This window comes from Oncorhynchus keta, chromosome 7 (genome assembly GCF_023373465.1).
Source record: "Oncorhynchus keta strain PuntledgeMale-10-30-2019 chromosome 7, Oket_V2, whole genome shotgun sequence".
NCBI lineage: Eukaryota > Metazoa > Chordata > Actinopteri > Salmoniformes > Salmonidae > Oncorhynchus > Oncorhynchus keta.
The window spans coordinates 19,808,731-19,820,997 of record NC_068427.1 but is presented as its reverse complement, the minus strand read 5'-3'; the positions used below and the strand labels follow the sequence as shown (position 1 = coordinate 19,820,997).

General features: G+C 41.0%; 1 protein-coding gene across 2 annotated transcripts; it reads left to right on the top strand.

The window, feature by feature from the left end:
* The first annotated feature begins 243 nt into the window (after window positions 1-243).
* On the top strand, window positions 244-11,716 carry prmt2 (protein arginine methyltransferase 2). Of its 2 annotated transcripts, none has more exons than XM_035755648.2 (10): window positions 244-721; window positions 974-1,058; window positions 5,185-5,406; window positions 5,649-5,810; window positions 6,070-6,234; window positions 6,697-6,872; window positions 7,609-7,738; window positions 8,395-8,528; window positions 8,619-8,790; window positions 10,780-11,716. In XM_035755648.2, the coding sequence occupies exons 1-10, from the start codon at window positions 624-626 to the stop codon at window positions 10,810-10,812; spliced, it is 1,377 nt and encodes a 458-aa protein (XP_035611541.2). In that variant the 5' UTR covers window positions 244-623; the 3' UTR covers window positions 10,813-11,716. The 2 variants fall into 2 exon arrangements, with proteins under 2 accessions (XP_035611541.2, XP_035611544.1); XM_035755651.2 differs by having other exon boundaries at window positions 248-721; window positions 8,392-8,528.
* Window positions 11,717-12,267: the final 551 nt, after the last annotated feature.

The window sequence follows — 12,267 nt, the reverse complement described above, 5'->3', positions numbered from 1 at the left end:
GTCCAACTAGCGACCAAAATCAGCTTGCAGGTGCCCGGTCCGACACAAGGAGTCCCTAGGGACAAGGAAATCCAGACCAGCCAAACCCTCCCCTAACATGGACGATGCTGGGACAATTGTGTGCTGCCTCATGGGTCTTCCGGTCACAACTGGCTGTAACTCAGTCTGGGATCGAACCTGAGTCTGTAATGACAACTCAAGCACTGCAATGCAGTACTTTAAGCCGCTGTGACACTTTTGGATTCTAATTTAATTTAAGGGCTGGTATTCATTTCCTTTTTTATATAATATTTATTTTTTACTTCATATAATGTTTGTCATCATCGCAAATCAACTTTATTTATTTGACTTAAAAACACTTGAACTTATAACCAGTAAAATGGCTATTTGGCAAGCCTTGGCTACAGCCTATTTATCAATGAACGTTAGCATTCTAGCTAACAACTGCTGCATCCAAAATAGCTATTTTGCAAAGATCACAACCAGACATAATATTAGCGACTGTTCAAGCAAAAATCAAAACATCATTGTAAGCGTATGAGAACCCACCCCACCCCAAAAATGTTTCGTTCAGAAGTAATAAAAACGTACATCTGGGCTATGTCGAATTTGCGCAGGTGTCGATGGCTGTTACTGACAAGAGTCGCACGCATCTGTACGTGACGTCAGTGTGCGGTGTCTCGCAAGAGAGGCCACGGAAGTTTCAATTGGACAAATTCAGGTAGGTCCCTCCCATGTTTCCAAAATCCTGGAACCGGAAATAAACACAGCTGGCTGTAGGCTACACTAAATTAACATAAAAATATGAAATATCGTGCTACTTTTTATTACCTTTAGATCGCAATACCAGTATATCTCTGCCCGAGACTAGCAAATTAAATTAATGACTGACTATAGCTAAATTATTAGAAGTTTGTGGACACAACCTCCAGCCTGAAGTTTTGATGTTTAAGAAAGTTGATGATTCGATCAGGATGCATCAGGAGGATGAAGATTACACCAATCCGCCAGAGGAGTTTATAGGACTGTCTGATTTCACGAGCTGCGGCAGCGACCAGGTGGGTGACTGTCTGGAGATAAACTTTATTATCGATTTTATAAAGTAGTATAGTAGAATAGTTCACTTTAAGACACATCCCGTAGAAAAAAAAGTAAGAAACAAAAAAAAAGATCTTGCTCTTGTGTAAAGTCATTCCGTGAGAACTAGATGTATCATAGAAATCAAGTAGGCATGTGACAATGTATACTGAAGAAAAATATAAACGCAACATGTAAAGTGTTGGTCCCATGTTTCATGAGCTGAAATAAAAGATCCCAGAAATGTTCCATTTGCACAAAAAGCGTATTTCTCTCAAATGTTGTGCACAAATTTGTTTACATCCCTGTTAGTGAGCATTTGTCTTTTGCCAAAATAATCCATCCACCTGACAGGTGTGGTTTATCAAGATTCTGATTAAACAGCATGATTATTCCACAGTTGTACGTTTTGTTGAGGGTAGTAAAAGGCCACGCTAAAATGTGCAGTTTTGTCACACAACACCACAGATTTCGCAAGTTTTGAGGGAGCGTGCAATTAGCATGCTGACTGCAGGGATGCCCACCAAAGCTGTTACCAGAGAATCTAATGTTCATTTCTCTACCATAAGCTGCCTCCAACGTTGTTTTAGAGAATTTGGCAGTACGTCCAACCGGCCTCACAACTGCAGACTACGTGTGACCACGCCAGCCACAGACCTCTACACCCGACTCGTCTGAGACCAGCCACCCTGACACCTGATGAAGCTGAGGAGTATTTCTGTCTGTAATATAGCCCTTTTATTGCTGACTAACTCATTCTGATTGGCTACCCAGGGGCTGTGGCCTTGCACAATCATTTGAAATCCATAGATTAGGGCCTGATGAATTTATACAAATCGACTAATTTCCTTTTATGAACTGTAACTCAGTAAAATCTTTGAAGTTGTTGCGTTTATATTTTTGTTCAGTATAATTGGGATGCATTTGCTCCATTGTTTTTAAATTTTGTAGATGGTCCACTCTTTAATGGTGTGGCTTTAGATGACCATACTAAATACACTAGAATGCCTGAGAAGTCCCCTCAGACATTGTATGTCTATACTGTATGTTTATCTATATGTGTATACAGTGTTAAGTTCTCATTTTTTCAGAGTAAATAACTCACGGATACTAGAGAATCTTAACCAAGTTTTGTTCTTCCCAAAGGGTCGATACAGCTTTAATTCAGACAAAGACATGTTTCCACCACTACAAGTGTATATACTCCACTTTAGGCACTCCTCCTTCTCTCCAATCCTTACATCTTATGGTTCGACAGGAAGTTGGTAATCGGATAATAAACCATCATTTCTCCCTTCAGGGGATCTGACCTCAACCCCTCCTTCACCTAATCCACAGATGTCTACCCGCTTCCCTTATAGCAATCCTGTGACCTCCTCCCATCCACCCAACACATTCCAAAGCCATCTTTCTTTCCACAGAGAACCATTAACCTCTGACAAAAAAAGTATCTTCCACTCCTTTATGTACTATGCTTATAACAATGTTCAAAGTTTAACCCGAATCCAACAACAGTATGTACAGTGGCAAGAAAAAGTTTGTGAACCCTTTGGAATTACCTGGATTTCTGCCTAAATTAGTCATACAATTTGATCTGATCTTCATCTAGGTCACAACAATAGACAAACAGTCTGCTTGAACTAATAACACACAAACAATTATACATTTTCATGTATTTATTGAACACATGTAAACATTCACAGTGCAGGGTGAACCCTTGGATTTAATAACTGGTTCACCCTCCTTTGGCAGCAATCACCTCGACCAAATGTTTCCTGTAGTTGCAGATCAGACCTGCACAACGGTCAGGAGGAATTTTTGACCATTCCTCTATACAAAACTGTTTCAGTTCAACAATATTCTTGGGATGACTGGTGTGAACAGGTCTCTTGAGGTCATGCCACAGCATCTCAATCGGGTTGAGGTCAGGACTCTGACTAGGCTACCCCAGGATGGTGTATTTTCTTCTGTTGAAGCCATTATTTTATTGATTTACTTCTGTGTTTTGGGTCGTTGTCCTGTTGCATGACCCAACTTTTGTTGAGCTTCAATTGGCGGACAGATAACCTAACATTCTCCTGCAAAAATGTCTTGATAAACATAGGAATTCATTTATCTATCAATGATAGCATGCTGTCCAGGCCCTGAGGTAGCAAAGCAACCCCAAACCATGATGCTCCCTCCACCTTAGTTTACAGTTGGGATGAGGTTATCATGTTGATGTGCTGTGCCTTTTTTCTATACATATAGTGTTGTGTGTTCCTTCCAAACAACTCAACTTTAGTTTAATCTGTCCACAAGCTATTTTGCCAGTACCACTGTGGAATATCCAGGTGCTCTTTTGTTAACTTCAAACGTGCAGCAATGTTTTTTTTGGGACAGCAGTGGCTTCTTCCGTAGTGTCCTGCCATGAACACCATTCTTGATTAGTGTTTTATGTATCTTAGACTCGTCAACAGAGATGTTAGCATGTTCCAGAGATTTCTGTTAGTCTTTAGCTGACACTCCTGGATTCTTCTTAACCTCATTGCGCATTCTGCACTGTGCTCTTGCAGTCATCTTTTCACTCCTAGGGAGAGTAGCAACAGTGCTGAACTTTCTCCATTTATAGATAATTTGTCTTACCGTGGGCTGATGAACATCAAGGCTTTTAGAGATACTTTTGTAACTCTTTCCAGCTTTATGCAAGTCAACAATTCTTAAACTTAGGTCTTCTGAGATGTATTTTGTTTGAGGCATGGTTCACAACAGGAAATGCTTCTTGTGAATAGAAAACTCAAATTGTGTGAGTGTTTTTATAGGGCAAGGCAGCTCTAACCAACATCTCCAATCTCGTCTCATTGATTGGACTCCAGGTTAGCTGACTCCTGACTCCAATTAGCTTTTGGAGAAGTCATTAGTCTAGGGGTTCACATACTTTTTCCAACCTACACTGTGAATGTTTAAATTATGTATTCAATATAGACAAGAAAAATACAATCATTTGTGTGTTATTAGTTTAAGCAGACTGTGTTTGTCTGTTGTTGTGATTTAGTTGAAAATTATATCAAATTTTATGACCAATATATGCAGAAATCCAGGTAATTCCAAAGGGTTCACATACTTTTTCTTACAACTATATGCACACTATCATTCAATAGTTTGGAGTCACTTAGAAATGTCCTTGTTTTTTTTGTCCATTACAATGACATCAAATTGATCACAAATACAGTGTAGACATTGTTAATGTTGTAAATTACTATTGTAGCTAGAAACTGCAGATTTATTTATGGAATATCTACATAGGTGTACAGAGGCCCATTATCAGCAACCACTCCTGTGTTCCAATGGCACATTGTGTTAGCTAATCCAAGTTTATCATAGAAAACCCTTTTGCAATTATGTTAGCACAGCTGAAAACTGTTGTTCTGATTAAAGAAGCAATACAATTGGCCTTCTTTAGACTAGTTGAGTATCTAGAGCATCAGACTTTGTAGGTTAGATTACAGGCTCAAAATGTCCAGAAGCAAAGAATTCCTTCTGTAACTCTTCAGTCTATTCTTGTTCTGAGAAATGAAGGCTATTCTATGAGAGAAATTGCCAAGAAACTGAAGATCTTGTGCAATGCTGTGTACTACTCCCTTCACAGAACAGCACAAACTGGCCCTAACCAGAATAGAAAGAGGAGTGGGAGGCCCAGGTTGCTGATTTTTGCTGATAATGGGCTTCTGTATGCCTATGTAGATATTCCATTTAAAAAATCAGCTGTTTCCAGCTACAATTGTCATTTACAACATTATCATTGTCTACACTGTATTTCTGATCAATTTTATGTTATTTTAATGGACAAAAAATGTGCTTTTCATTCAAAAACAAGGACATTTCTAAGTGACCCCAAACTTTTGAACGGTAATGTATGTCTATACTGTTTGTCTATGTCTGTCCCTGACACCTATACTGTATGTCTGTCTCCGACCCCAGCTGTTTGTCTGTGTGTATGTCTGTCTCTTACCCCAGCTGTATGTCTACAGTATGTGTATGTCTGTCTCTTACACCAGCTGTTTGACTATGTGTGTATGTCTATCTCTGACCCCATCTGACCTTAACCCTAACACTCTCTGACCACAGCTGAGTTTCAGAGCTGGAGACAGGTTACTGGTCCACACCAAGACGTCAGCTGACTGGTGGTGGGCGGAGTTAGGAGGCCTTTGTGGCTACGTTCCATCTAGTTACCTGAAACAAGATGTGGAGGACAGTTACCTAAAACAAGGTGTGGAGGAGGACACCTCAGAGGAAACCTCAGAGGACCCCTGGCAGGATGAAGAGTACTTTGGCAGCTATGGAACACTGGTTTGGCTTCTTGTCTCTCTCTCTTCCTAATTAACAACACATACATTTCTACACAGTGCTATTATTTGCATCCCAAATGGCATTCTTTTAAATATGTATTTTACTACTTTTGACCAGGGCCCAGATGTGTCCCAAATGGCACCCTATTCCCTATAGTGCACTATATAGGGAAACAGGTGCCATTTGGGAGGTGACCTATGCAACATGTGTTAATATTGTTGTCTGTGTTTCTGCTGACCCAGAGGCTTCAACTGGAGATGCTGAGTGACCGAGCGAGGACGGAGACGTACCGCCAGGTGATTCTGACCAACAGCGCCCCCCTAAGGGGCAAGGTGGTTATGGACCTGGGCTGTGGCACAGGAGTCATCAGCCTCTTCTGTGCCCGCCTGGCCCAGCCCAAAGCTGTAAGGATATCAAGATTATATATATATAATTATAATCAGTAACAATTCATATCGCAGATAAAAGTCTAAGATATTTTATTAAATTAATGTTTAGTGCCAGATAGCAGTCAACTTTTATTTTGAGCCTTTATATTACAATGCCTATATCTCCATCTAGTGAACAATGTACATTCAAACACCATGCATTTGTGCTGTAGGTGTATGGAACTCCTGTTCTGTCCTGTAAGTGTGTTAAGTCCTGTGTTGTGTTGTTCTGTAGGTTTATGCAGTGGAGGCCAGCTCCATAGCAGAACACACTGAGACCCTGGTGAGGCAGAACGGCTGTGAGGAGGTTGTGACAGTCTTCCAGGGTCGGGCTGAGGAGCTGGAGCTACCAGGCACAGTAGACATCCTGATCTCAGAGTGGATGGGCAACTGTCTGCTGGTAGGGAACTGTATGCTGCTAGGACTTTTTATTTTTATTTGACCTTTATTTAACTAGGCAAGTCAGTTAAGAACAAATTCTTATTTTCAATGACGGCCTAGGAACAGTGGGTTAACTGCCTGTTCAGGGGCAGAACGACAGATTTGTACCTTGTCAGCTCGGGATTCGAACTTGCAACCTTCCGGTTACTAGCCCAACACTAACCACTAGGCTACCCTGCGTTATTGTTTTAAACTCTGAATCCACTAACACGATTGTTTCATAAAGACTTCTGTGATTGAGAACCTTCTTGCTTCTGATCTCCACCATAGCAAAGCATTCTGCAATGGAAAATAAAAACAAGCATTTCTTTTTGGATAAATTCAGGTAGTCCCTCCCTGTTTTGGCCCATTTGCTTCCTAGTGAATACGACCCTGTTCTGCCTCAGGTGTTTAAATAACAACTGTCTCTCTTCTCCTCTAGTTTGAGTTCATGGTAGAGTCAGTGTTGCAGGCGCGGGACCGCTGGCTGAGAGACGGGGGGATGATGTGGCCCTCTGGGGCCTCTCTCTGCCTGGTCCCCTGTCAGGCCCTGGACTACTACACAGAGAGGATGGGCTTCTGGGAGCAGCCCTACGGACTGGACTTCACTGCCCTCCAGTAAGATCCAAAGCTGGGGTTCAGCCCCAGTGGTCACACCATAGAAATAGAATCACTAGAACAGACCTGGAGCCTCTGACCATGGTGATTCTATTTCATTATTATGATGATTCTATTTCTATGGGTCTGACTGACCATGTCCATTTGAGTTCTCTAAATGTAATCCCTGATGTGATCGGTTATTGGAGCTGTAGTTGTTATATAAGTATTCTTAGTTTGTTTTTCATGATGCTTTTGCCTATTTTGTCATTTATTTTAAATGACATGAGTTGTCCTGAGGTGTTTGTCAAGTGTAAACCAGGAGTGTATGTAACTGTTTGTTTATTTCCAATGTGGAGGGTTTCAGTAGTGAGACTGTCTGTCAGGTGTGATGTCACAGTGATGCAACTACAGTAGGGACAACACTATGGACAGTAAGTTTTAACTACATACTTTTGGGGTCAGTTTCCCAGATATAGATGAAGCCAATACAAATCCTGAATTAAGAAGCACTTGCTTTTTAGTCCAGGACTAGGCTTAATCTGTTTCTGGCAAGCTGTCTCTCGGTGGCGAGGGTGTAGTTTGGTGTGAAGTGGTAAGCGTAACATCTATGGTAAAGTCAAACAACAAACTTAAAATTGCTGTGTCAGCTATGCTCCAGTCTTTACAGTGCAAATTAAACAACCAAACCAATCGGGTAAGTCTGTCATTGAACAATATTGAGTGGCTAGTTAATGTGACTGCCGCCACCCTCCAGATCCCTGGCCCAGTCAGAGTTCTTCTCCAGGCCCAGGTTCAGCCACCTCCTCCAGCCTGAAGACTGCCTGGCCACCCCCTGTGATGTCATCACTCTGGACATGCTCACGCTGCATGTTACAGATCTAGAGGTACAGTACGTCTGGTTCTCACAGATCGGGTACTGGATTATATACAGAGTGTAAATGTAAGGGATAATCAACAAGGGGCTAAGCGTTCTCTGGAAAATAATGAACGAAGTGGAAGGTGTGTTCCACGACGCACTAGCAGAGTGGAACTGAACTTCCACTGAGTTGCATTATTTTCCAGAGAATGTATGGAGCCCCGAGTTGATTATCCTTTTTATAACATGGCTATAATTTAATACATTTGCCACTAGAAATGTGTTAAGTTGACAGGATAATGTGTTCAACATCCACTGAAGTAGCTAGCAAGTTTACTAGATAGCTACAGTAGTTGACGTCGTAACCAAACAAACAGACTTGCTAGTTTAGCGAACCAAACCATCAGACCTGGCTTGCTATTATGAAAATAGAATTCAACAATAGCAATACTGTTTTCAATTAGACTTTTTCTGTAAAAAGCAGCTCAAACAAAATAAAAATGAACTATATCCATTGAATTCTACCATGCAAATATACTGTGTGCTATAGGAAAATAACGCACTCTAGAATGCACTTCAAGCCAATCAGAAAGGAGTATTCAACAATGCCATGGTGTAAAACAATATAATAACATGTAATTCACACACACATACATGTAAGTCAACGAGTTCCCTGTCTAGAAGCTGAGGGGCCAGTTTACCTTCATCGTGGAAAAGGCTGGGACGTTCCACGGGTTCACTTCCTGGTTCAAAGTTCAGTTCCAGAGCCTGGAGAGAGACAAAACCACATTGGAGTTAGACACTGGGCCCTACTCTGAGTAAGTAGTGGAGGTAGACATTGGGCCCTAGCAGCTTTCACAATCAGTACAGCCAATGCGATATCAGCTCCTCCCTCTATTCTCCATCAGGCCAACCCACTGGAAGCAGACTCTGTTCATGCTGGACGGGCCGATCTCGCTGCTCGGTGGAGAGACGGTGTCTGGAATCATCTTGCTACACCGGAACCCTGTCTGGAGACGTCACATGACTGTTACCATCCAATGGAGAATCAGCAGCACAGAGGAAACAGGAAACTGCATGGCAAGTATCCTCTATCTTTTAGGGGTGAATCGTAATTCCCACTTACCTCAAATGTTCACTTGTACCCATTTCAGACAGAAGATGTGGTATGTTACCTGTAAATAATGACCCCCTTTCAAACAGCCCCTTATTTACCACTTATTTGCAGGTTTACCCCTTTTATACATATTAGTGAGTAATTGGAAAATTGGGTGGAGTGGGGGGTGTTGTTAAACAATGGGGCCTGTTTGTTTACCTCAACTTTTTCACTTAGTTTCCCATTGACAGTAATGCATGACTAAGTGAAAATTCAACTTACAGTACCAGTCAAAAGTTTGGACACATCTACTCATTCAAGTTTTTTATTTATTTTTGACTATTTTCTAAATTTTATAATAATAGTGAGACATCAAAACTATGAAATAACACATATGGAATCATGTAGTAACCAAAAAAGTGTTGAACAAATCAAAATACATTTGAGATTCTTCAAAGTAGCCACCCTTTTCCTTGATAACAGCTTCACACACTCTTGCCATTCTCTCAACCGGCTTTACCTGGAATGCTTTTCCAACCTTCTTGAAGGAGTTCCCAAATTTGATGAGCACTTGTTGGCTTTTTTCCCTTCGTGCTGCGGTCCAACTCATCCCAAAACATCTCAATTGGGTTGAGGTCGGTGGTTGTGGAGGCCAGGTCATCTGATGCAGCACTCCATCACTCTCCTTCTTGGTCAAATAGCCCTTACACAGCCTTGAGGTGTGTTGGGTCATTGTCCTGTTGAAAAAACAAATTAGTCCCATTAATCCCACAGATGAGATGGCGTTTTGCTGTGGTAGCCATGCGGGTTAAGTGTGCCTTGAATTCTAAATAAAACACTGATAGTGTCACCCCCACACCATCACACCTCCTCCTCCATGCTTCACAGTGGGAACCACACATGCGGAGGTCATCCGTTCATCATCCGTTCCGTCCACTCTGCGTCTTGGAACCAAAAATATCAAATGTAGACTCATCAGATCAAAAGACAGATTTCCACTGCTCGTGTTTCTTGGCCCAAGCAAGTCTCTTCTTATTATTGGTGTCCTTTAGTAGTGGTTTCTTTGCAGAAATTTGACCATGAAGGCCTGATTCACACAGTCTCTGAATAGTTGATGTTGAGATGTGTCTGTTACTTGAATTCTGTGAAGCATTTCTTTGGGCTGCAATATGAGGTGCAGTTAACTCTAACAAACTTATTCTCTGAAGCAGAGGTAACTCTGGGTCTTCCTTTACTGTAGCAGTCCTCATGAGAGCCTGTTTCATCATAGTGCTTGATGGTTTTTGTGACTGCACTTGAAGAAACTCAAAGTCCTTTACATTTTCCAGATTGACTGACCTTCATGTCTTAAAGTAATGACGGACTGTCGTTTCTCTTTGCTTATTTGACCTATTCTTGCCATAATATGGACTTGGGTCTTTTAACAAATAGGGCTATCTTCTTTATACCACCCCTACCATGTCAAAACCCAACTGATTGCCTCAAATGCATTAAGGAAATAAATTCTACAAATGACCTTTTAAGGCACACCTGTTAATTGAAATGCATCCCATGTGACTACCTCATGAAGCTGGTTGAGAGATTGCCAAAAGTGTGCAAAGCTGTCAAAGGCAAAGGGTGACTATTTTGAAGAAACTCAAATATAAAATATATTTTGATTTGTTTAACACTTTTTTTGGTTACTACATGATTCCGTATGTGTTATTTCATAGTGTTGATGTCTTCAGTATTATTCTACAATGTAGAAAACAGTACAAAATAAAGAAAAACCCTTGAATGTCCAAACTTTTGACTGGTACTGTCAGTGGAAGTAAAGATTCCCCCTGAAGTGTGTACAGTAACTTCATTACTAAGTATACTTTCTCAGTCTTCTGACATGAATATAATGACGGATTCTACTGTGTTTTTGTAGATCTACATATCTAGGAAGTTATAGACTTGTCACCTCACCTGTTGCTCTGTTCTCCCTGTAGGTCCAGACAAAGAGTTTCCCTATGTGGAGATGATGACATCATAGGCTGTCATTGAAGGATATAGCAGCCAGACGTCTCTGATATTAGCCTAGTCCCAGATCTGTTTGTGGCTTTGCCTACTCCATTGTCATTGTTAAGCCAAACATGACAATTCCATAAGGAGTGTTGTGGAAATGACCACCAGGGACTCTAAGTCAAACTTAAATTATCATACTTTATTATCAGCAAGCTGGAAAGGTTCCAACAAACATAATGCACCAAGTAGTACACGTCTGTCAGGAGCTCTGTCAGAGAAGTCCTGTTAGTTCTCGAATATACTGCTTTTGCAGACAAGTTATATTTGCATGATTTACATGATTACATATTTGAATTCATCATTGACGTTTGGTTCATGCATGTGACCGACCAATACCTCACGAGGCTTCTTCTCTCCAAGCTGAGACCTTGAAACTGATATATCCTTTTCGGTTCTCAAAACAATGTTCTGGGCATACTGACAAATTGCTTATACTGATACGGATCAATCAGTCACTTGTATGAACCCAGTCGAATAGGTTATTAGAAAAGCACAAACAAACATTTCCTTCACATTCTCTCCTCTTATATAAAAGTTAGCCTTACATTTTAAGGTAAGCATTAGATTATAGCTTCTATCAAAAGGTTCTATACTTCTATTAAATTAAGTGAAATCAACACATAAAACCAGATACTTCATCCTTTCAAACCCTTCATTCTGGGATGTACAATCTAAACAGTTACACACATACTTCATTACACAATTTAATTTACGGATTCTGTCAATGACATTTCAGCTGGAGCTTTTGTCGCGAGTGGCATGTTCAATGCATTTTTTTGTCTAAATTATAATACATTTTGCAGTGTGCAGACCTTCACAATCAACCTGATACCTGAAATAAACTATTTTGGACAAGCCTAATTTAATTTACAGGCACAGTTGACCACCCCCCTCCTTCCCGGCACTCATTCTTCTGGCGTTTCTTCATTTTGTTCCTCGGATAGTGTTTGTCCTCCCAATGGCAAATGTTCAAAGTAAATGTTTTCAATATCTGGGGAATAATTCTGATTTAAACCTAGCAGACGAATCTCTCACCTGAGCTACCACCATCCTTTACCGACCATTGCATCTTGTCCATTTTTGGACCAGTACAACAGCAGCATGAGAGAAGTTTGGATGGGATCTCTCTCCATGCTCACTCCACGTGGACCCATGTTGCACTCCTGAGAGAAAAGGCATGAGATAAAAGGCAGTTGATAGCTTCGATTGGATGCTGTGCACAGGTTGCTGGCTCAGACTCAAGTTTCAGGTAGTAGTGATGAAGGACCATATTAAATGCCATTGTCACCATCACTTCAGCCGGTTAGAAGGAGTGAGGCTCACAATGTTCTCAGACAAATTATTCCTTCCATGCATCTACTGTAGATACCATCGGTTGTCACCTTCGCAATTACCTCGAGAGAGGACAGACG

Excerpts from the sequence above, each read along its gene's own strand:
- prmt2 (XM_035755651.2), top strand. The coding sequence starts at position 624 with ATGGCTGTTACTGACAAGAGTCGCACGCATCTGTACGTGACGTCAGTG. Across the intron at positions 722-973 it reads TTTCAATTGGACAAATTCAG|GATGCATCAGGAGGATGAAG; the intron begins GTAGGTCCCTCC and ends TGATTCGATCAG. Across the intron at positions 8,791-10,779 it reads AGGAAACAGGAAACTGCATG|GTCCAGACAAAGAGTTTCCC; the intron begins GCAAGTATCCTC and ends TTCTCCCTGTAG.